Genomic DNA, 26,664 nt, shown 5'->3' on the forward strand with positions numbered 1-26,664 from the left:
TTTATTTTATTTATTTATTTGTTTTCATATATTTAGCCATTCATGGACATTTTAAAATGTATGGATGTTGTCAGTTGCATACATTCTTATATTTATACAGTTTGTTGTTACATGTAGTTAAACATTGTGACATATAAGTTATTTACAATCATTTTTGCTCCTTATCAAAATATTGTGAAACAAAAGCTATTTACAATCATTTAGTACTAAGGAATTCACTTATAGGGTAAAAGCAGTTTTCCTGCAAAAACAATGTATGATTTTTCCTAAAGCAGTACATGTTATCTGCTTCTTTTATTTTCTGCGACAGTTTATTACACAGTTTGACACCTTCATACAAGAAGCTATTTTGAGTCTTATGTTTATTCTTCCTGTCTAGGTGAAGCCAATGACTTGTTCTTGTACTATAGTTATGAAAACTGCTATTTGTGCTATAATTTTCTAAATTTTTCCTGATGTACACTATGGTTTGGAATATAAATTCACAAGGAACAGTTAGAATCTCTAACATTTTGAAAAGTTCTCTTACTGCTTTTTGTTATAATTCTTACTGCTCTCTTTTTCATTTTAAATACTGTTTGTAAATTCTGAGCACTGTTTCCCCAGGATATAATACCATAACTGATTACTGAATGAACATAACTAAAGCATACAGTTCTCAAACATTCACTACTGCATGCAGATACAAGGACTCTAAGTGCATAACATGTTGTGGATATCTTTTTCGAGAGTTTCATAGCATGTTCGTTCCAATTCATTTGGCTGTCAATGTGCAACCCTAAGAATTTTGTTGCGGGTACATCATCTTTGGAGATGTTATCTAGTTTTAAATGTAAGGGACTCTGTTTTCTGTTCATTCTAAAGCATATTGTATTTGTTTTCTTTATGCTGAGAGTTACTTTGTTTTCCTGTGACCATTTGTGAACATCCCTCAGCACTTCAGTAGAATTTTCCAACATTTGTGCTGGTGTCTTACTGGTGATTACTATGTTGCTGTCATCTGCAAACAATATCTTCTCTCCATGGCTGATATGTTGCGGGAAATCATTTATATACACCAGAAATAATACAGGGCCAAGTACACATCCTTGAGGGACCCCAATATTGAGGCTCTGAGCACTATGGGACTTAACTTGGACCCCAATATTGATATATTGTGGATCAGATATGTTTCTCAACGTACTTTGATCCACTGGAGACAGGTGTGATCTCTACTGACTGTACTCTGCTTTCTAAATATGAATGAAACTATTTGAGAACCACTCCCCTTACTCCTAGTGCCTCTAATTTCTCTAATTTATGCGACATCTTCTGGTGGTCAACTGTATCAAATGCCTTAGACAGGTCTAGGAAAAGGCCAGTTACATAGCTGTTCTCATCTAGTGCTCCTAAAACTGTTTTTGTAGATTGTGCTATTGCAGATTCTGTACCTCTACGAGGCCTGAAACCATACTGGTCATTGCAGAGGAGGTTGAATTTACTTAGATAGCTCAAAAGCCTGTTTTTCATTATTGTTTCTATCACTTTGGAAAAGCATGACAATAGGGCTATTGGTCTGTAGTTTTCAACGTTTTCTATGTCACCTTTCTTGTGAACTGGTAAAATTTTGGCATGCTTCAGATAGTCAGGGAAGCAACCAGTTTTGAAGGATTCATTTATGATTTCTGTTAGTGGAGCATTGATACCGTTTATGCATTTTTTTAGCACACACATTAGGATTTCATCTAAACCTGCCGAGTTTTTGTTCTTTAATTGCCTTACAACATTGCATACTTCCTCCTCAGTAGTTGGAAGCAATACCATTGAGTTTACTATATGCTTCTGTATTGGTTGATTAGCACCTTTTGAAAATTTTTTCTGTAAGTTCGTTGCAATGCTCCTAAAGTAGGTATTCACATAATTTGCTAATTCTTTCATGTTACTTTCTAAGTTTTTCTTGTTCCTGATTTGTGTGTTTGTACCTCCCTGCTTCACAGTTCGTGTTTCTTGTTTCACTACAGCCCATGTAGCTTTACTTTTATTATTGGCTAAATTTATGAACCTATCATTGGCTGATTTTTTTGCAGTGCTGAGTACCTTCTTGTAGATCCGTTTGTAGTTTTTGTAGTAGTGCAAAAAAACTATTGTCCTTTTTAATGGAGTTTAGGTATTTACAAGTTTGAGCACTTTTCCTAATTCCTTTAGTAATCCATTTATTGTTGGTGGGTGTTCCAATGGGAATTAATGCTTTGGGGAATGTTTCTTCAAATTTTTATTTAAACTCAGACATAAAATTGGAGAACTTGCTATTCACTTTAGTTTCTATGTACACTCCTTCCCAACTTTCATGTGCTATCTTTAAGGAAAACTCTTGCAAAGCTGATGGAGAGTAGACTCCTTTATATACATGCAGTTTTGATTCTGTTTTTACACAAGCTGTTACTTTTATAAACTGACATAGATGGTCAGACAGTCCCAGATTTTTGACAAGTACATCACACTTTTCTCTGCCTACATCCGTAGCTATATGGTATGATGATGAATGTGTGGTTATTCTTGTTTCACAGTTGACTAGTGAAGATAGTCCAAAACTATGTAGGATATTCATAAATGTGTTACTGGTGTCATCTGTTTTATTTGTATTTATGTTAAAGTCCCCACACACAAGGATATTATGTTTCAGAGTCTACGCTAGTTCTAGGCATTGTATAAGTTTTGAAAAGAATATCTCTAAATTACCACTGGGAGAATGATATACAAATAATATAGTTAGTTTCTTGGGAATATTTATAGCAAATATCTCTATTGCTGACACGTCAAAGTCTCTGTCTACACTTAGCATGATAATATAATTTTTGACTTTAAATTCAATGCTGTTCTTAACATACATACATGATCCTCCACCTTTCATTGTGTTTCTGCAATAAGAACATGCTTGGACATATGAGGATAAATTTATATATAAGATTTCACTTTCTTTACACCAGTGCTCTGTAATACAGCTAACAGTGCTGTCTAGGATTTGTAACTCGACTTCCAGCTGTTGCACTTTGTTTTTTACACACTGAATATTTTGATGGAGTACTGTTAGACATTCAATGTTACTTATCTTGGTGGCTTCTTTTTCGTCATATCTGCAATTAAAAAAATCCTTCAGATGGGAAGGAGGTGTCCTTTTCCGTCTACTTGCTGTCCCATGGATGGTTGTTTTCATGTCTGCTGCTGCTCCTGCTATTGCTGGGATTTCTGCTGTTACTGCTGTCTGTGATGCTGCTGTTGATGGTGATGCTGTTGTTGGCATTGGTGTTCTGATTATTGTTTGTACTGCTGCTCCTGATATTGCTGGGATTTCCATTGTTACTGCTGTCTGTGATGCTGCTGTTGATGGTGATGCTGTTGTTGACATTTTTGCTTCGATTATTATTTGTACTGCTGCATTTTGTGTAACTGCTATTGGTTGTGTTTGTTCTGCTGCTTTTTTTTGTTGCTGGTATCATCTGTGCTGAGATAGCTTCTCCATTTTGAGTTGATACAATAATAGGTATGATGATGTTTTTTGTGTACATAATCTCAGCCTGCACCTAAAGAGTTCAAGATTCAAAAGGCTGCAGATGATAAACTCTATACAGTTCTGAAACAAGGTAGCTCAGAGGCCATTAACAGATTGCAAACTTTTACTGAGCAATTTATTATGAAAATAAATCCCATTTTTGTCTAATAAAAAGTTGAGTTTTATAAGTCTTTGCGTTCTATTTTGTTAGTGTCTTATACTGGGTCCTTTATTTAGTGAATATGTGAGCTAAATATTTGTAATAATTGGTGTATGTCCTGGAGTGAATTGTGTGTGTGTGATGTAGATTGTAGACTGTTCCTTATAAAAGATGAATTGTGAAGGAAACAACAAGTCAGTTTTGCTAATGTAATGATAAATTGTCTTATATATAGTTCTGTCAGTTATTTCTGAAGAGACAAACATAGAGAAAGGAACTCTCCATGCTACTCTATCATGTGCAAGGCTCTTAATCTTGAAACAACTACTGCATCCTTCATCTATACATAGTATATTATTATCAAAAATTATTGCCAGTACATCAGAAATGTTTTAGGAACTGTTTAGTACTGTATTCCATTTTAAAGAAAAGATATAAATATTAAAAAAACAGGTATTTTATTAGATAAATCAGAACTATACAATCAGTGCTTTCAGAAGTGAAAATGTTTACAGAAATATTGTAAACTGTCTGTCACACTAATACATCTACATCTATGTCATTCATTAGATACATTTGTTCATTTTAACAACAAAATATTTGATCTAATACACTGTAACTTAGATATTAGCATTTATTGAACAAGGGGACAGGCAAAGATGCACAAAACTAGAATATCATCCTACCACATAAGTACAGTTTACTATGTATTTGATTTCCCAGATATCATTTGTGCTGTATAATGAAAATGGACCAATAAATATACAATGTAATACAGTACAGAAGGCATGCAGATTCACATGCTTCTCAGAAGCATAGGAAAAAATTTTGTTACAGACTACATAAATTCTTGACACACTCTTCTTCATGCAGAAAACATTAGAAAAGATAGAGGAGTGTTAAGGTAGTATAGTCTTTGCCAACTTCATTTGAAAATTTTGACAAAGTAGTAAATTATTTATTTGTATGAAGGCAGGAGGCAACATCAATTTAGTGGATGAAATTATCGCAATGTATCAACTATTATCAATTTTACTAGATTTAAACCAATAATTACTGAGTAATAATGCCTAATTGTACTGGTAAGTGTAACCTGGACTTCACAAAAAGAAAAAAAGAAATGAACTTTTGCACGTACAGCAGAAAAAAAGGAAGAAGAATAAACTATAAGGAGGACAGAAATGTATTTTTAAACACATAGTATTGTTTGAAGTTTGTCTGCTTCATAGCAGGTCCAGTTGTGAGGACTGGGCATATCAAGGTGATCAAGTTTTTATTGTGTTTCATGGAGGGAAAGAGGCTGCTGCATTTTTATTTTTTTTTAAAGGAACAGGTTAGACTAACACAGTTATGTAAGTATTACTACTGCAGCATGCAAGCAGAAATACACAAGACTTTGGCCTTCACTCATCTGCATGAGGGATTTTAAAGAAGGTACATCACTTTTGTGCTGACAGAGCTAGCACACACAGAGACTAAAATGCCTGGAACTAAAATGAGTACAAAGCACTTCATTTTTCATTTAGGTATTGTTTTGCATCATGTTTTTGTGTTATATTATTTCGCTGCTAAATTAGGTAAAGGAAAGGTACCAGTAGATCTTGAATGGACTCATGGTCTTGAGAAATACTGGAGCAGATTTTTAACTATCTGGAACTTTGTAAGTTTATATAGTTTCATTGTTACTTAGGTTTCTATTTTAACTTGTTTCTCTTTCTACTCTCAATAACAACAATTGTTTGATTCTACTTAAATATTTACGATATTCTTGCATTTAAATGACTAGCAGAATTTTTATTGCCTTTTATTTCTTCTCTTTTTAATTGTTTCTGTCGGGGGGAAAATGTCATTACAGACTAAGTCAAAACAACACAACACAAATTCATTTCTGTATACCAGCCAATGATTTTTTAAAGCTCATTACACTCAGAGTAATGTGAGCTTACAAGATAACTATATTCATGTAAGACTACATCCTTTCTTTTCACTATATGATTTTCTTAAGCTTGACATTGCACTGTAAAATTCGTCCTCCACCTGGCAGAAATTGGGCTTTTACAGAAACTTTTATTGTATTTTTTTCATTTCTGTTGTTCTGCAGACTCTGCAGTGAGTCTACACTGGAAAATCTTCTCTTAACTATCTTCCTTTTTATGGAATTATGTTTCAGTAACTTAAGATTTATGATGTGTGCATCTTAATTTGTCCTTATTTCTTTTGTTGTGAAGGTGGACACTTGCACTTATTGACTTATTGTTTATTCATTCAGATATTGTGCTTCATAAACACACCATGAAGGAGAATTCACAAATTGTGAACTGACTGAAAGTATAAATAATCACATAGATGAAGCTATAGAAACAGCTTCCTTATATTATGTTAATAACAAACTATAAACTAAAATAGATGTCTTATCTTATTTCTCAAAGGCACTTGAGAGACTATTCATCCATAAAAAAGCTACAATTAGTGTCTTATTTTTCAGAGGAGCTCACACCATTAAAAGATACTTTTCTCTCATTATATTATTAACTGCTGTTCACCTACTTTTATATACTCAACAAGTGTGTGTGTCTAGAAATTAATGCTGAACAATAAGTTACATATCAAATGAATGTGATTTGTTTTAATAACCAATTGTTATATTAATGCTGATACTGAATTGCAAACTAAAAATATCAGTGTTGATACATTTTGGTTTTAAGTTATAATTTTAATATAGTCATTAATTTACGAAAATTCTCAATAACCTGTTCTATTTCTAGATTCTCCTCATTAATGTATTTTGCTTCAAACTGAAAAAAACCTTCTATAGGGATAATAATCTTTATACAGATTACTTCTGTCCATGCATATAAAGTGCATATCAATTTTTAACCTTTTTATTATATGCCATAAATAATATTAGTGGGTATACGTAGAGGTAAGTAAGTGTAATATTGGAAATGTCCTTGAATGTGCATTCATAGATGTTCAGTTATTAGTTTTACATGATATATTTAATGCAAGCATGGAGATACTAAGAAGTAATAAGAATAACTTGCACCGAACAAAAATTTTATCACGAGAATTAGTAAATGTGAGACAGAACTGCTGGCCAGTACTTGTTTTCAGGGGGGACAAAATGTTTAGTACTGCTGACAGACAAACATAAAAGAAAAATGATGTCATTATCCTAGCATTTGGAACTGTCATTTGGAACTATTACTTCTTTCAGTTGGGTCTGAAAGCTAAGATGCACTCTAATATTCATGTGGGTCTGTTGGCAGTACTAAACATTTCACATCCTGGATGTAAGTATTTTCCAGCAATCCTGTCTCATAACTGTCATATGCAAATGAGGACAGATCCCTTCACATGTAGAGACATTGGGCATTGTTGGGAGACAACAGTGATTACGTGTGCATGGGGGGGGGGGGGGGGGGGCTAGCTGTGAAGGAAGACTACTTGACTGAGGTTTAAGGAGATAAGGAGTCTACATCTTTTCTTTATGGACACAGTGGTTGGTAAACAACAACTTGTCAGCATTTACATACAAAAGACTTGCTGATCATTTAGCAGAATAAATGATTTATTGATCATACATCTTGTGTGCTGTATTGTTCTGCTTTCATTCCATAGGACAAGAGAAAGTATGTCCAAGTATGGGTCCCTGAACTGCATCATGTGACTTTGCTCCATGAATAGGTATGATCTGTTGACTGTTTTCTAAAACGGGCTTTTAAGCCATGACAATATCAATGAGATAATATTTTAGACTGTTCAATAAGACATTATACTGTATACTGTCAAATGATTTACTGAGCTCACAGTGTTAATGCTATGGCTTCCTTCTCTTTGTAGAAGTACTTATTTTTCTTATCAGATCAAACACTGTCATAGTTGTGCAGCTTTCTTACCAACAACTAAGTAGCACATTGAAAATATTACTCTCTAAGTAACTTCAGAATCTCATGTTTCATTACAGTTTCCATAATGTTAGTCAGCACAGAGGGTTAGCTGACCATCTTAGAGCTTCCATAGAATCAAATGCTTTGGAATAGCACAAAGTATACTACAAGAAATTAGTTTCTCTGTAGACTTGTAAACTTTCACTATGGTTAAGATGCACTCCTTCTGCTCATTCAGTGTCTTCAGGCATGTTGACTGAGTTGAGGTATTCACTAACAAAAGACAGGCAGTGAGTAATTAGTTCACACATTGTGTTCTGTAAACCCCACTGTGTAGGAGACTCTTCAGGGATGTGGAACAAGTCAAGCTGTATTCAAAATACAACACTGCAGGCTCTTCTGAAAAATATTTTATCAACAAATTATGACAAATAACAATCTAATCACTATGATAGCTATCAGAATTACATCAGGATTAATTTATACACATATATTGTGACCTTTGCTTGAGTCCTCAACTGGAATTAGCATGTTCTGTCAGGTTTGATGTGAGTTCAGCCCTTTTAATTCATGTATCAGTCAAGAAAACAACTAAGCACTTTCTACTTATCTTCTTTCTTGAGGGTCTTGTAAATATTGAAATTGTATAGTTGGTGTTTCCAGGTTCAGAACCTCAGCCTTTCACTACCTGTTATAATAGAGTCAGCTGCCAGAAATTAAAGGCCAGCCATCAGTTTTGATGACCTTAATAGTTTATCTAAGCTTCTTGTTCCACATATAACTCAAAATTATAAACATTCCACCATAGGTGCACAATACAATGCAAAAGGAAGCTTTCTAGTGAATGATAAATTACCAAAAGTTAATGACTATCAATGTGGGAATTTTGAAGACAGATTTATCATCAGATTATGTATCAATTTTGTGTTCTGTAATAATTTGGATGGCTTTTTGATTTCTTACACACAATGTGGTTGGTCATTATTGAAGTAAGGCAAGTATTATCCACAATTAAATTTCTTATAAATATATTGTTTTTAAATATATACACATTGCAAAGATGGATATAAATACAGTTCGTCAGGAACCCTATTTCTCTTTAGTAACTGACAAGAATGTATAAATGGAATGTGTGTGTTTGTGTGTGTGTGTGTGTGTGTGTGTGTGTGTGTGTGTGTGTGTGTGTGTGTGTCCCACATCTCATCATAACCTGATATCAAGCAAACTTGATACACAAAGTACTTATTGCCTGGAAAAGAGTACTGTGGAAGTAAGAACCACATCCAACTTGAGTGGGGTGACATAGGAAATAGACAGAGAGAGGGAGAGGAGGGGGTGGACAGAGAGAGGGTGGAGGAGCAAATAGACAGAGAGGGTAGGGAGAAGGATAGAGAAAGAGAGAAGGGAGGGGAGTAGATGGAGAGAGAGGGGAGGGAAGGAGATGGACAGAGAGAGGGGGAGGAGGAGATGGAAAGAGAGAAGGTGGAGGTGTAGGAGACAGGTGGAAAATGGAGACAGGTAGTGGGCAGCTAGTACAGGAAGAGGGTGTGAGGATACAAGTGGAAGAGAAAGAGAGTGTGAGGTGGAAGAGGGAGAAGGTGTGAAGAGGCAGGTGAATGAGGGAAAGGCTGTGAGAAGGCAGTTGTATGAGGGACAGGGTGTGAGGAGGAGGCAGGTGGAAGAGGGATAGGCTGTGATAAAACAAGTGGAGGGCAAAGCTCTGTGTAGAAACAGTAATAGTGAAAGTATGCACAGTAGACTCATTGATGTCTAATTCTGGTACCTGTAAGTAATTCTGATTTGTTTCAAATTGCATAATATGAGAATTTGTAACCTTAAATTTTAAGCTGTTTGCTGAATTGATTATAAGCCTGTCCCATTATTCTACTGATTGTATCTCACATGGATGTGTTTGAACCCTTTATCAGAATGCTTATGCCATCAGCAAACATAACAGTTTTTGAAATGTCTTCCCAAAACAATCAATTTGTAGGTCAAAAAAGATGTACAGGCTAAGAACTGAGCCCTGCAGCACACAGTATTTAATATTTCCCCACTCTAAATTTAACATTATTCCTCTTGTATTATTTGTTAAAGTGACCTTCTGTTTTCTACTGTTAAGACACAACCTATCCAAAAGCAATGCCTTTAATGCCATACCATTTTAGTTCCATTAGTAGAATTTTATGACATACAACCGATTAATAGAAACTTAATCTGTCCCTCCATTACAATAAGCTATCATTATATTGCTTAATGGTATTTGTGATTATACAAGCCAAATGCACACCATTAAAGAAGAAAGAAAGCCTCTATTTTGAAACAAGCTGCTGATTCCTTAGTTGTAGTGAATAGTTGCTGTTTATCGGCAATCACCTGCCTGACATGTACTTGATTACTTTGGTATTTTTCACAGAAAATAGTCATTTGCATTTGTTTAAAATACACAAACACTTGTCACACAGCTTCACAGTGACACTGCAGTCTACTTGTGATGTAACTAATAAGAATTAACTTGAATCTAGATGATAAATAATTAGTAGGAGTGTCTAGTGAGGTGCTTTTTAAATTTCTTTTGAGCTGGTCATGATTTCCAATCTGAACCCTGTGCAAGGGGGCCAAGGGTGCAGGTAAATAATTTTTGTGTCTTAAATTGTATTGTGCATATGATGGTTCACTTCACAGTGATTTTTGTCATCAGCAACAAAGATCTTTTGAAAACATACAAGACAGTACTTAAAAGAATAATCAGTGAGGTGAACAAAGTGGCAAAAAGCAATTATATTATAACTGCCAATAACAAAGTAAAACTTGTACAGAAAATAGCAAAACAGCAGACAAGTAAAGCCCACACGTTTTTGTCATGCACTTAGACAATCATGGATAACAATTATGCGTCGAAGAGAAATTGTGTGGACCAGAAATGTGGGCGATAATAGAAGTGGATATAAAAAACCTAAGGGTATTTGAAGGAAAAACACTGTATCAGATCTACAGCTTAAAAAAGAGTCAGAGAGCTGGAGAGTAAGAAACAACCAAAAATTGCAACAGCTTATACACAGGGAAATATAAAGTAAAACTTATTAAATCTTAGAGAAAACACTAGTTAGATGATATGAAGAGGGTGGCAGCCAACAGGAGCAACGAAAAGAAGATTTTGCTCCAAGGAAGGAAGGGCCAACCAGGTGCAAGATGGCTGGCCTTAGCAAGATGGAAGACAAAAGTAGAGAACTGAGACACATGGTCACAGATTGTTGAGGAAGTGAAGGCCCATCATGGTCTCTACTGCTGAAGAAGAGGAATAAGAAGAAGTAGTAGAAGAAGAGAAATTGTATCACTGCAATTTTCAAATTTAAGTGAGCAGTTTGTCAGTGGACTCAAATCAGTAATAACAGTCAAACAGTGGAAAGTCCAGGTTGGAATATCAACTATTATGTAATCTATCCTTTTCAAAATTATTAATAATAGTTACGTATTAGCAGAGTCCTTAAAAAACAAATTTACTTCTCTCTTTCAAAATCAACTAATGAGAAACACATTTTAACAATAATTACAATTTTAAAGTTTACATATCATACAGGCATTGAAAGCATCTCATATTTCTATAGTAAGAGCTGTGGTAACCTTATTGTTAAACAGCTCTACAAAACAGGCAACCATTCGCTGTCAACTGGAGCTTTTTCATGTTGTTTAAAAGCGTAAAACTCAAGCCGCTATTCAGGAAAGGAAAGAAACAAGATGTAGCAAATTACCAGTCTGTTGCACTATTATTTGTTTTCTCGAAAAGGCTAGAAATTTTTTTGAAAGAGTTCGCAGATTTCCTATATAAACTTTCAATCCTTCCCACAGAACAATGTAGTGTCAGAAAAATCTGATCAAGATAATGTCATTTTCAATCTTTTATTTATTTATCAAAAATCAAAGATGATGTGACTTACCAAACGAAAGTGCTGGCAGGTTGAAAGACACACAAACAAACACAAACACACACACAAAATTCAAGCTTTCGCAACAAACTGTTGCCTCATCAGGAAAGAGGGAAGGAGAGGGAAAGACGAAAGGATGTGGGTTTTGAGGGAGAGGGTAAGGAGTCATTCCAATCCCGGGAGCAGAAAGACTTACCTTAGGGGGAAAAAAGGACGGGTATACACTCGCACACACACACATATCCATCCACACATATACAGACACAAGCAGACATATTTGTCTTTAAATATGTGTGTGTGTGTGTGTGTGTGTGTGTGTGTGTGTGTGTGCGCGCGCGCGCGCGCGCGCGCGCGCGCGCGCGCGCGCGCGCGAGAGTGTATACCCATCCTTTTTCCCCCTAAGGTAAGTCTTTCTGCTCCCGGGATTGGAATGACTCCTTACCCTCTCCCTTAAAACCCACTTCCTTTCGTTTTTCCCTCTCTTTCCCTCTTTCCTGATGAGGCAACAGTTTGTTGCGAAAGCTTGAATTTTGTGTGTATGTTTGTGTTTGTTTGTGTGTCTTTCGACCTGCCAGCGCTTTCATTTGGTAAGTCACATCATCTTTGTTTTTTGATAAATTTTTCCCACGTGGAATGTTTCCCTCTATTGTATTAATATCTTTTATTTATTTATTTATTTATCCATCTGTAGGTAATGTAAATTGTATGGATGTTGTCAACATGTAAAGACATACAATACAGACACAGATATATGTAAACATACATAATTACACACATATTGCTCCACAAGTTAGACAGTGACAAATGTTTCACTGGTATATTGTAAAAGCTTACATTCATCACCAACCACAAGTATTACACAGTTATTAAATTGTTCATATTTCAACGTATTTTGTTAAGACAGATTTACAACAAACCACTCACAAAGCCTTGAGATAATTAAAATGATTACAGGTGTCATATGACTAACAACACGTATTAAGGAGGTTGAAAGAATGACAGTAGATCAATCTTGAAGTAGTGGACCAATTGCAGGCAGCATTGATTACATCAAGTAATTTGATTTCAAGAAGTTGTGCACTGTGCCCTCTAGCAGAAAGCTGGACCATCTGTGGTCCTATAGGAACTACATCTTTTATAGGCAATGGCAATACTACCCTTCAATGGTTTTCATTCTTCAGCCTCCAGATTGTTTCTTTTTTAATGCACCTTATATTAAGATGAATAGTAATTATTAGCTACACTTACATAGTAAACTGTGATAGTCATGCCCATACTTTATTGTGCCCAATTTTATGTAATGTAAGCATACCTAAATAAACTGAATTGCTTTTTAGCAAAACAAACTACACTCCTTAGTAATTATCTACATTATTTACAGGAAATACAGACATTTCACTTCGCTCTTTGTGTTGCCCAAGATGTACTAGAGCTGCAGTCAAATAGCTACTTGCAACAGGTCAAACACTATGTAAGGAAAGTGAACAATTACACTTTCAGGACGTTTGTATTTCCATTATCACTTGTAAGTAAATAGAACTTCAGATAAAATTCTAGCTATAGTGTGGTAGGTATCACATATTTATTTAAATTACTTCCCCTAGTGTAATAAAATACAGCTGTATTCTCTGTCCAAAACATTTTTTTTTTTTTTTGCATTAGTGCTAATAACCTATCAAAGAAAATTTTTTGTTTGCTACATATATGATATCTAAGTGAACTTCTTTGTATATCAAGGAAAACTAAATTTTAAAAAACCTGCAGATCAATTGCTATTGTGTGTCCCATCTCTTAGACTGATTCTTAATTTATCATGTAAAACACCATAAATGAGGAATCTTTATTAGCCATTGACCATTTTGCAGTGAAATAGGTTTTCTCATTCATTCATAGTAATACAGTGGATATTAAATACAGTAGATGAAAATACAGCAAAGTACTGTGAAAAGGTTGTAAAAGCTAAACCCATTCTCACACATATAGAAGAATTCCTTAATGTTGTAAAGTGAGTAGTGAGGTAACCAGACATTCAACTGTGTTTTGAAGTGGTTTTAATGGCATGTACCAAGCACTGAGAGCAATTTAATACAGATTCTGAATGGGTTCACAGTGACCATGACAGTTTGTAATAACCCATTCAATGATTCTGTTAACGGGTCGACAGAAGCGTCCGATCCCACGCGTCGGCTTTGACCCGTGACGTAAGGGTGTTGTCGTGTGTAACGTCATGACGGCGCGGAGTTTGGTTTGACTGTGGCTGTCTCCAGTTATGTTTTATCTTATTTTATTTACTTTTCTGATCTGTTCGTTCTATCTCGTGAGATTTTTTTTTTTTAATTTAAAAACGCATATTACTTATTTTAATTATCTGTTTCCTCGAATTTCTGTTTTAGTTTATTATATTTATCTTTCTGATCTGTTCGTTCTATCCCGTGAGATTTTTTTTTAAAAAAAGACAAAAAACACTGATCAGCTACTGAAGCATCTTTATCTTCTATGGGTTGCAGGGGTTACGACCCCTGGGGAGGTGGGTGGGTATTCATACATGGCTGTCTTCACTTACACGTTGTAGCTCCGCAAGGCGCCTAAATTTGTTTATATTTAGTTTGCCCCCCACCCAAAACACCCCATTTCCCGCGCTTGTCCCGTTAGTGTCAATAGGCTTCTTGTGGAAAGTGTGTGTGTGTGTGTGTGTGTGTGTGTGTGTGTGTGTGTGTGTGTTTGTTTTTGTTTCCGCCATATTTGTGACGTCATGGGTCAAAGCAGACGGGTGGGATCGGACGCTTCCGTATTTCCCTGTTAACTTACTTTGTGATTTTGTTGATACATGTCTTTCATAGCAACAGGTTCAGAAATGAATCTTCTTGTTTCCATGGCATAAGGCTTGTTCTACAAAGTTTACAAAGTTCCAGGATTGCAGCTGTATCCAGTAAGTGTCCTCTGCTGATATTTTGGCTGAGAATTATCCAGTCATCTTCAGAGACATAATACTGATGCTGAAGCCTGTAATGGTACTTTGACTTCCGCGCCTCCGCCAATACAAAGTTATAATTTACGATCGCGCACGCAGAAGAGCGCTGCGCCAGCGACCGATTTTATAAATAATTTTGTTCTTTTTTTTACTTTTGCGTAGGTTTTTGTTTTTAAGAACTAATGGAGGACTCTCTCTCTTGTCTTGATACGAAAGACGTGTATTTTTCGGCGATAGTTGAATGTGCTTTGGGTGAAAATTAAAATTACATTACAAAGCGAGGTTGTTTCAATAGCTAATGAGGAGAAAATAATAAAGGTAACAGTACAATTGGCGTCCTGCTGACAGGACTTGCAACCTTTGGATTTGATACAAGTGCACTGTGCAGTTTGGATTTGATACAAGTGCAGTTATTATAAATTTTTGACATTTTATCTAATTTTAACCACTTAATAGCATCAGAAAATGAATTTGGACTAAGTCTCATTCATTTCAATTGTAATGTTACGTGCATGAAATTTACAACAATATTGTTTTCCCTGTTATTAATTCGTGTTAATTTTCATTTTCATGTTGAGGAAATTAATTTGGTAAAAAAAGGGAAAAGGATAACGTTCCATAAAATAATTTGCACGGACGCGAAAGAAAAATTTTGGATTGAAAACTGTATATTTGACGCTACATTTGCAACATAAGACTGAAAAAAATGGTGAGTTCAGAAATTTACGTTTTTTCCAGTTTCAAGCAGCCATCTGTACTTCCTTTATTCCGATCCATTTATTTCGAAATTATTTATTCAAATTGTAGTTAAAATTGATTTACTACTATTATTGCAAATGATAAGTGAAGAGCATATTCACAGTCATTTATTTATGAGAGGGAAATTTCAGTACCAGTTTAATAATTCAATTTCTAATTAGAAATCATATAGAAATATCCATTTCCATAAGAGAAATTTCAGATTTCAACATATCATATTAAATTATTTTTTTTTTTTTTTTTTTTTTTTTTACCATTGGAAAATTTTATTTGCAATTAATTACGAAAATCGCAAGATGGACGCTAGACGCGCAGAAATTGTTTCCGCGGACGAGCTTAGTGAAAGTGACACATTGCAAAACATGTCCGACAGTCAAATGAATATTGAACTTAATAGTGAGGATGTTCAAGACATAATTTTACCGGATCGATTAAGACAACAACCCCTATATTTAAACAGATATACAGGCGAATGGAGAGTGAGTACTACGCGACAAAACGTGACACTGACAACGTCAACTTCAGAACCAGACATCAGACACAAAAAATGACGAAACTAAGACACAGGACTCTGACATGCTCAACCAGATTCTAAAGTTACTTGGTGACCAAAACAGAAAATTTGACACTTTAGACAAACGATTTGACGCTTTACACGACAATTTAAAACGTGACATTGGGAAATTTGACACTAAATTCGATGAACTGACACGGGACATAAAACAAAATTTTGAAAAACAATCGAGACAAATTGCCGACTTGACAGAAACCACAAGTAGTCTTGGAAGGAAATTTACTGACTTATCAGACAAGGTTACGAGACAAGAAAGGGTATTTGTGGAATTCAGTGACGAGACAAAAACTGACTTACAACGATGTAATGAGAAATTGTTAACAGTAGTTTTTGAACAACAGAAAACCTGTACCCAAGTTGACGAATTACGACAGTCACACAATTCCGTAAAAACAAACCAAGAACACTTAGACCTGACGATTACAGACCTTTCAGACAGATTAAATGATGTAACATTGGAGCAGAAATCCTTACAGGAAAAGTTAGAAAAGCTTGAAGACAGAGAAGATGTAGCATCTTTATCGAATGACACAACTCTAGCAGAAAAACTTGTACATGCATGCAAATTATGTGATGATTATTTAGATGAGAAGTTTGAGACAATGACACAGATCATTTTAGATAAGACAAAGGAACAAGTAAAGGGAGAAACAGATAATATTCAGAAAGAGGTATGTAAACTTAAAGAAAATGTAATACCAAGTTCGTCAGTGATACCAAAACCCATAACAGGCAACCAAAACATAAATGAGAATCATAATAATGCTAGACCCAGCACACAGCCGAAAATAGAATTACCATAATGAGTGATACAAATCCCAATGAACCATTTTCAATGCTACCACAAGATCAAAATAACTATCAGACATCACCACATACTATGCACAGTTTGACACAAAATGCAGGACCCATAATACCATCGGGAGTAGCTGATGAAACATTAGTACGACATGGATACTTTCAGACATTTTCATGTGATGAGAAAGACAAAGTGCATCCGATTGTTTTCATCCGCTCTTTTGATGGTATTTTCCCGAGACATTGGTTAGAAGCCGACAAAATTCGATATGTTACAAATTTGTTACGTGGAAAAGCAGCTAAGTGGGGAGCAGCAATTAAAAGACGATGTTTAACATTTGAACAGTTTGAACAAGCATTTCTTGAGGAATTCTGGTCGATCACAGAACAGCAAAGTTTAAAACGAGAAGTATACAATCCAGAAATTTACAACCCGAAGAAAGAGACTTTACGACAATACTTTGAACGCTACCTAGACAAAACATTATATTGGACAAAACCAGCAGATTTACCAGATGTAATTAGAACACTTAAAAGCCACTTACCATTTCCTTACCGTGATAAATTAATAGGAGTGTCCGAGGACAACATAAAGAATTTTTTTAGTTATGTTGATGAGATAGATGTTGTTTACAGAGATGAGATCAGGAATTTCAATCAATTGTATCCGATCCATCCAAGCAATTCGCGTACGCACAACAGAAATGACAGAGGCTATTGGAATCCGCCTCCGACACCACAACAAAACACTCAAAGAAACAATTCGCACTACACTGGGGCAAATCCATTCAATATTAGGAGAAACAACTCGCAGCATTGGCAAGCAAACAGTAATTATTACTATAATGGTTATCCGAACAGTAATTACAATCAGAACAATAACAGTTATATTCAAAATAACAACAACAGAAGGAGGAACCGAAATCATAGAGATCAAAAAAGAGAGGATAACAGGTACCATCCAGGATATTTTCAGAGAAACCACATCCAAACATGTATTGCAGGAATAACAGTAATGACAATACCAGTTACAGTCATGGGCGAAATAATGTATGGGGAAATCACAATGGACCACCGCCACGACACATGCAATACAGCAACCCTCAATTCATACCTAACGGAACTCCCAATGCGACGCGAGGTAATGTCAACAACCAAACAGCTGATACGCGCGACAGAAATGCAAATATTATTGAGTTGGGCAATGAACCCAACCCGCAGCAACAACCGAATTTGCCGGAAAACGAACGACGACCGAGCTAAGCGCTCGAGTTACGGTCGATAGGGAGCAGAGCGCAACGGAACCGACGATTTGTTTTCTCCGATATGATGACAGTAAGAAAATAGAAAAAGAATTATATCAGGATGTAGATTTTAATAGTACCAGTAAAACAAAGATGATTATTCAGGCTATAACACGAGTTATGATTGGTAGTTATGAAGTGGAAGTAATGTTAGATACAGGAGCAGCAGCAAGTGTCATTTCAATGTCCTTATATAATGAACTCAAACAAATAATGAACATATAAACATTGCCAGTACAGAATTGTCACATTATAAGTGCCACCGGTAACAAATCAAAGAATGTGAAATTTCAAGTGCTAATTAACTTCACATTTTCAAATATAACACTCAATTACAGTTTTCTGGTAGTAGACAAATTAGTTATGCATTGCATATTAGGAATTGACTTTTTGAATGAATATCAAGCAATCATAGATTTAGGAAAAGGGAAATGTCATTTAACCGTAAACCAACAACAACTGACAATAGAGTTAACACAGGGTAAAACCTTAAAATGTAAACAAGGTAAATTTGAACAGTTACATTTTGTGTATCCACCAGCAATAAACATATGTCATTTAACTTTTAATGAAGCTGTATCTCAGGGAATTAAGCCTAATGATTTATATGAGAAATGCACAGAATCTGAATATCTGACGAAGGAACAACAACTTGAATTACTTGAAGTTTTGCAGCAATTTGCTGAGGTATTTGTGGAGAAACCTGGAATTATTAGAGGCTATACTTATGAGATGGATGTTAAGCCACACAAAACATACTGTAGAACATATTATAATATTCCTTGGTCAAAGAATCCCGCAGTTTTGAAAGAGATTGAAAAAATGCAAGCTTGGGGTATCATTGAAAGGTCACATTCACCATATTGCAGTCCGATACTAGCAGTTAATAAAGAGGATGGTAGTGTAAGGTTAGTGCTGGACGCACGAGAAATTAACAAAGTTATAATCCCAATCAACACACGACCTATTAATATGGAAGAACAACTTTTAAAATTTCGTAATGTACAGTATTTAACCAATATCGACCTCAGCTCATCATTTTGGCAGGTGAACCTCCATAAAAACAGTCGTAAATACACTGCATTTCTATGTGAGGGACGTAGTTATCAATTTTGTGTTCTACGCTTTGGTCTACGAGTGAGTGCTGGAGTATTTATTGATGCCTTAGATGCTGTTCTTGGACCACAATTGTTATCGCAAATCACAGTTTATGTTGACGACATCGTCATTGCCACCACTACTTGGGAAGAACATGTAAATCTTTTGAAGCAACTTCTGACTAAATTTTCTGACGCAGGTGTCACTATCAATTTATCAAAGACGAAATTAGGGAGGAGAGAAATCAAATTCTTTGGTCACATCATACCAACTGAAGGCATTTATCCAGACTCAAGAAAAATTGATGCAATAAAGAATTTTCCATCCCCACAGAATCGTAAACAACTCAAAGCCTTTCTTGGTCTATCTTCATTCTTCAGGAAATTTGTACCCTACCACCTTCTTAACAGTCCACATCTTCTATCTTTACTCAAAAGAAATAATATTTGGAAATGGACAGAGTTCTGTCAGACAGATTTTGAAGCGATTAAGAATGCTTTAGTTATTGCACCGTTGTTATGTCATCCTGACACGACGTCAGACTTTTGCCTAGTAACAGATGCAAGTTCCTATGGGCTCGGAGCATTATTATTCCAAATTCATGTAGAAGATGAGCAAACAATCATCAAACCTATAAGTTTAGCTAGCCGCACGCTCACTGAATGCGAAAAGTCATATTCAGTGACCGAGCGCGAAACACTTGCCATAGTATGGGCATTTCGCAAGTTTCGCTACTTTCTATAGGGAAAACGTACTAAGCTTTATGCTAATCATCAAGCTCTTTCTTTCCTGCTATCATGCAAGTTATTACATCCACGTCTTGCACGCTGGTGTGCATCACTACAAGAATATGATTTTGATATTATATATATAAAAGGAGAATCCAACATTATAGCCGATGCTCTATCTCGTTTGCTACAAGGCCTACAAGAATTTTCAGATGTGACAGAACAAACATCAGATTTCAAAATTTTACTCATGTATGACGGTACATTTGCACCTTACTACAAAAACATGTGCAGGAAGTTAGCCATATTGCAGGAAATGATCCCAGGTGGATCCAGATAAAGAATAAATTACGTGCAGGAACAGACCCACATCTTGAAAAATATTACACGTTACACAAAGAAGTATTATTTCACCGACGAAACCCTGAATCACAGCATTGGTGTGTTTGCTTACCCGAAGCTCATGTTGATGATTTTATTTTATTTACACACAGAACTTGGGGACACTATGGTGTAACCAAATGTACAGATAAGATTATACAATATTGCTACTTTCCAAATTTAAGGCGAAGAGTATTGAGTAATATTAGGAAATGCATCATATGTCAGAAAGCCAAATATTCTAATCGCACAAGCATGAATGAATTGCACCCAATCATACCTAAGAGGCCATTACAGCTAATTTCTTTAGATATTGCAGGACCCTATCCACAAGCACGTGGAGGAATGAAATACATCCTTGCTGTGTTGGATGTTTTCACAAAGTATTTAAAATTATATGCTTTATGTTCAGTTTCTACCACTGCTATTACCAGACGTCTATTAACAGATTATTTTGTAAGAATAGGAAAACCTGAAGTTATGATCACGGATAATGCAGCATATTTTACCAGTTTAAAATGGAAGACATTTATTGAAGAACAGAATGTTAAACATATTTTAATTTCAAGATTTCACGCAGCAGGAAACCCAGTAGAAAGAACATTTCGAGAATTTGGACAGTTTATGAGAACACACACACCAGAGAAGCACACAAAATGGGTAGAATACCTAGCACCATTTGAACAAATAGTGAACAATTTAACTCACATTTCTACCGGATACACACCAACTGAATTAATTATGGATAAAACAGAAAGAAATGAATGGACAGACCCTCTACCTAAATTTACAGCAACAACAAATCATGTTAGTTTAGAAGAAAAGGTAAGACAAGCTTACACAACATTATGTGACAGAGCTAAGGAAAGAAAGCAGAAATATGACAGAGGTGTCAGGAAAGCACAAACATTTCAAGTTGATGAGTTAGTTTTACTAAGAACACATCCTAAACCCACAAATCTGAAACATTTAAACAGGAAATGGCAGATCTTATACTCTGGACCATACCAAATTGCAAATATTCCACACCCTGGCTGTTATTCATTAGAATATCCATTAACACATAAACCCAGAGGTCTACATCCACACAGACATTTGAAAAAATACATACAGTAAAATGTTAGCTAATGAGGAGAAGATAATTAATATGATATACAGTTATGATGAGCCTACATTTAAGTTATACAGATACTTACAATCTAATGAATGCAGGTAAGTCTAGAAAGCAATGTGAACCATCCAATAGTTAATATTGGTTATAAGAGGAGTTGCTATTGAGGCGTATACACATCATAGGAGGCATATACACATTAGAGGAGGCAGAGAACTGAACAGAATTATTTTCTTTAGGAGGCATGTAATAATAGTAATGTTGATATGAGTGATGTGAGTGACTGAATGAGATGAGTGAATGTAATTTTAGTTTAATAAGAGGACAAATAGTAATACGGAGAGAGGTAAATGGAATATAAGATGAGAAAAGGGTATTATTATTGTTGTTGTTGAAGTAAAAAGTAAGTGGTGATGAATAAGAGGAATATATATATATATATATATATATATATATATATATATATATATATATATATATATATATATATATATATATATAAAATGCTGAGGAATAAGTATATGTTATTTTGTGAAGAATGAATAATGGATAGGTGAGAATATGTTGAGAGGAGAGAAACTAGATTTGAACGCTATATCACATGTACTCATGGAATACAGAATGAAAGTTGTGGAAAGAATATTATTTATTGAAAGATTGGTATGCCTGAGATAATAACTTATGTGGTGTCTTATATATTCTTATAACTAAAGGTGAAAGTATAGATTTATGTGGAAAGAATTATTTACAGCAGCCACTGTTGGAAATATACCAGAAGATTTAAATCTATAACACTTTAACACTAACCTAATGGGAACTTGTAATGAAATTTTTGGAGTTATGTAGGCTTGACACTTCAGATTGGAAGAATTATTTAAGAGAACATATTTAGCAGTCATCTAATGACATAATTAAAGCTCGTCTACTGAACCGAACTAATGCACCATTAAATAGAAAGGAGAATAAGGAGAAAACAAAATGTCAGTCCTCTGTTGCGGCTCATACTCTCATCCCTCCCTTAGAAAAATTTATACATGTTAATGAAATATTTGTCATTATACACTCCTGGAAATGGAAAAAAGAACACATTGACACCGGTGTGTCAGATCCACCATACTTGCTCCGGACACTGCGAGAGGGCTGTACAAGCAATGATCACACGCACGGCACAGCGGACACACCAGGAACCGCGGTGTTGGCCGTCGAATGGCGCTAGCTGCGCAGCATTTGTGCACCGCCGCCGTCAGTGTCAGCCACTTTGCCGTGGCATACGGAGCTCCATCGCAGTCTTTAACACTGGTAGCATGCCGCGACAGCGTGGACGTGAACCGTGTGTGCAGTTGACGGACTTTGAGCGAGGGCGTATAGTGGGCATGCGGGAGGCCGGGTGGACGTACCGCCGAATTGCTCAACACGTGGGGCGTGAGGTCTCCACAGTACATCGATGTTGTCGCCAGTGGTCGGCGGAAGGTGCACGTGCCCGTTGACCTGGGACCGGACCGCAGCGACGCACAGATGCACGCCAAGACCGTAGGATCCTACGCAGTGCCGTAGGGGACCGCACCGCCACTTCCCAGCAAATTAGGGACACTGTTGCTCCTGGGGTATCGGCGAGGACCATTCGCAACCGTCTCCATGAAGCTGGGCTACGGTCCCGCACACCGTTAGGCCGTCTTCCGCTCACGCCCCAACATCGTGCAGCCCGCCTACAGTGGTGTCGTGACAGGCGTGAATGGAGGGACGAATGGAGACGTGTCGTCTTCAGCGATGAGAGTCGCTTCTGCCTTGGTGCCAATGATGGTCGTATGCGTGTTTGGCGCCGTGCAGGTGAGCGCCACAATCAGGACTGCATACGACCGAGGCACACAGGGCCAACACCCGGCATCATGGTGTGGGGAGCGATCTCCTACACTGGCCGTACACCACTGGTGATCGTCGAGGGGACACTGAATAGTGCACGGTACATCCAAACCGTCATCGAACCCATCGTTCTACCATTCCTAGACCGGCAAGGGAACTTGCTGTTCCAACAGGACAATGCACGTCCGCATGTATCCCGTGCCACCCAACGTGCTCTAGAAGGTGTAAGTCAACTACCCTGGGCAGCAAGATCTCCGGATCTGTCCCCCATTGAGCATGTTTGGGACTGGATGAAGCGTCGTCTCACGCGGTCTGCATGTCCAGCACGAACGCTGGTCCAACTGAGGCGCCATGTGGAAATGGCATGGCAAGCCGTTCCACAGGACTACATCCAGCATCTCTACGATCGTCTCCATGGGAGAATAGCAGCCTGCATTGCTGCGAAAGGTGGATATACACTGTACTAGTGCCGACATTGTGCATGCTCTGTTGCCTGTGTCTATGTGCCTGTGGTTCTGTCAGTGTGATCATGTGATGTATCTGACCCCAGGAATGTGTCAATAAAGTTTCCCCTTCCTGGGACAATGAATTCACGGTGTTATTATTTCAATTTCCAGGAGTGTATAATTCATGATTATCTGACAGTATGGAGAGACACACATATTTATTTATGAATAGAATTTTACAGGTACCACAAGGTAAATACAGAATGGAAATACAGCATGGAACGCAGCAGCAATTATCTAAGAAGATTTATGTATTAAGTAAGACTTGAACTAATATATATATATATATATATATATATATATATATATATATATATATATATATATATACACACACACACACACACACACTTACCACACTGATGTACATACTTGTAGGATCCTAAGATATTTAGAGGTTTAGAGGGGCACCATTCTTAGAAACGGTAATAGAGGGGTACCAATCTTAGAAACAGCAATAGTGGGGACACACCACACACACACACACACACACACACACACACACACACTTACCACACTGATGTACATACTTGTAGGATCCTAAGATATTTAGAGGTTTAGAGGGGCACCATTCTTAGAAACGGTAATAGAGGGGTACCAATCTTAGAAACAGCAATAGTGGGGACACCACACTTAGAAACGGTATTAGGTATAGGAACGTTTACGTTATATTAAGTTAACATGTATTTTATTTATCATATTTTATTTTGTGTAGTCCACTGTAGGGGATGACTTTTCTAGTATTTATGAAGTAGTTAGCAACCATCCCATGCACCTATCCTCCTACAGAGGGCTGTCTTGAAGCTTGAAATATGTGTAAATTTTATTCCAGGACGCAAGATGAATTTTAAGTTGAGTATTCTAGGGAGTTGCCACAACTATTTTAAAATGTTGCAAGTGCAACGAAAGGGAAAGGAGAAAAGAAAGGAAAAAGAATGAGCTAACAAATAAAATGTATATTTCAATCCGAATGTAATGTAATTCACATGTCAGCACAATGATATTGAATGTAACGTAAAAAATTTACTATATTTTTCATTTAATTCTGTATATGTTCTATATGACAACAATGTATCTCATGTAATGATTAATTGTAAATATTTGTATATTTATGTACTTACTATATCAAGAAATGTATTTTAAGGAGATGTTAATGAGCTGCAAAGGACTTGTGCATGTTGCACATGATTCATATAAGTGGAACTGAAAATGCAAAGAAGAAACCAACGTGATGGTACACTGGTCAAGCAATATTTACGTAGTGTCAATATGCTTTGAAGTGTATGGTGTTGTGGAAGCCGGCAGGTCTTCAGGTTGGTGTAAAAGACAAGCACATCAACTGCCGTAGGCAGTGAGGTGTTTCCTGTGCCCTCATTGACCATTTATACCCCGGTAGACGCCACCAAAATTCGACTGCTGGAGATCACAATTTCGTGTCGACACATTGAACAAACTTTGGATTCTCTTCGAGTCACACGCAAGAGATCCAGGCAGTACACACACACTCAGAATCCGATACTACGTTTAAAGACATTGGAGCAATATAATAGAAACATTTATTGTTCGAATTAATTCCATTGTAAACACGAATCATGTGAACTGAATTCAAACGCTGTGCTAAGCAACGATAATACGCTGCAATTCAAAGACATTAATGTTACGACTCCTAAAGAAGATACCATGGAGGTAGAATAATTTTTACCTCCATGGAAGATACACACCAAAAAGACTGTATACAAAGACTGATATGCAAAGAGCATTGTGCCTAGAAATATTTTTTGTAATATGTAAATTTCCTATTTTCTCATATATATATGTATCTATGTAAATTTTCTATACTGCCACGCTCGCTTGCGGAGCGTGTCAGTAGAGGAAGCATTGTAATGGTACTTTGACTTCCGCGCCTCCGCCAATACAAAGTTATAATTTACGATCGCGCACGCAGAAGAGCGCTGCGCCAGCGACCGATTGTATAAATCATTTTGTTCTTTTTTTTACTTTTGCGTAGGTTTTTGTTTTTAAGAACTAATGGAGGACTCTCTTGTCTTGATACGAAAGACATGTATTTTTCGGCGATAGTTGAATGTGCTTTGGGTGAAAATTAAAATTACATTACAAAGCGAGGTTGTTTCAATAGCTAATGAGGAGAAGATAATAAAGGTAACAGTACAAGCCCTCCCACCCACCTTATAAAGACAGTGCTTGCAGAGACAGCTGAAAAAGTGTCACTCAAGCAGCGATGACCTGCACTACTGATAATGGAGATTGTGTTATGTATTCTACTGTAGTTTATAAACACTAGACATTAAGATCTCTGGTTCTGTGCTATTGTCTTTGAGAGCTGACTATTCCAATTGATGATTTTCATATTTTAACCAAGTTAAAACAGCAACTGGAATAAAGTGAACCATTTGTCTATTGGATTTTGATGACTTTCCTAATTAATAACTCTCAGAAGGATGATGTAGAAGTCAGAATCTTCATATTTTCATACTCCATGTAGTGTGCTGTCTCAGTGCAGTGTTCAGCCACTACAGATTTTTTGGGCTGTAGCAGATGAGTGTAGTATCAATGTCCCATGTAATGACTGATGTTGTTTGCCCAGCATATGGAAGTCCACACTGACACGTGTTATATGTACACATAGCATAAAGTAATCCTTCACAGAAATAATGAGAACCTTCAGTTCATGCTTAGGTTCTAACATATTTTAGAAGAAAGACTCCTTACATATAGTAGGAAGACCATGGATTTGAATCTTTCCTCCTCAGCCTTTTGACGTAGGATGCTCACATAAAGTTTGAAAGGCAGAGCCTTGCATATTTTGTGTGATGCGTAGTCTACCTTGAGCCACATTTTTGAGACATTCAAGTTTCTCACACAGATAGTTGTCATCCGCAATAGTATGTGCCCTATAGACATGTGTGTTGAGGAGACCATCCATGTGCAGTGGATGGAGGCAGATGGCTACTTGCAGATACAAATCTGTGTGTTGGCTTACAGTAGACTTAATGTCCCAAGGTGCTGACGGTTTAGAGATGAACTAAAATGTGCAGAAAATGGAAGCAT

The 26,664-nt window shown here is 36.5% G+C and overlaps 2 protein-coding genes across 4 annotated transcripts in view; both read left to right on the forward strand.

The window, feature by feature from the left end:
* Positions 1-26,664, forward strand: part of LOC126457159 (androgen-dependent TFPI-regulating protein-like) — a 257,589-nt gene that overhangs the window by 182,984 nt on the left and 47,941 nt on the right. The window lies entirely within an intron of this gene.
* Positions 5,033-26,664, forward strand: part of LOC126457160 (androgen-dependent TFPI-regulating protein-like) — a 68,857-nt gene continuing 47,225 nt past the window's right edge. Inside the window, exons 1-3 of one of the 3 annotated variants that reach the window (XM_050093241.1) lie at positions 5,077-5,123; positions 5,267-5,349; positions 12,887-13,030. In XM_050093241.1, coding sequence (XP_049949198.1) covers positions 5,105-5,123; positions 5,267-5,349; positions 12,887-13,030 — 246 coding nt within the window. In that variant the 5' untranslated portion in view covers positions 5,077-5,104. Of the gene's footprint in view, positions 5,350-12,886; positions 13,031-26,664 lie in introns of all 3 variants that reach the window. The other 2 variants (XM_050093239.1, XM_050093242.1) reach the window with 2 other exon arrangements.

Source organism: Schistocerca serialis, chromosome 2, assembly GCF_023864345.2.
Source record: "Schistocerca serialis cubense isolate TAMUIC-IGC-003099 chromosome 2, iqSchSeri2.2, whole genome shotgun sequence".
Taxonomy (NCBI): Eukaryota; Metazoa; Arthropoda; class Insecta; order Orthoptera; family Acrididae; genus Schistocerca; species Schistocerca serialis.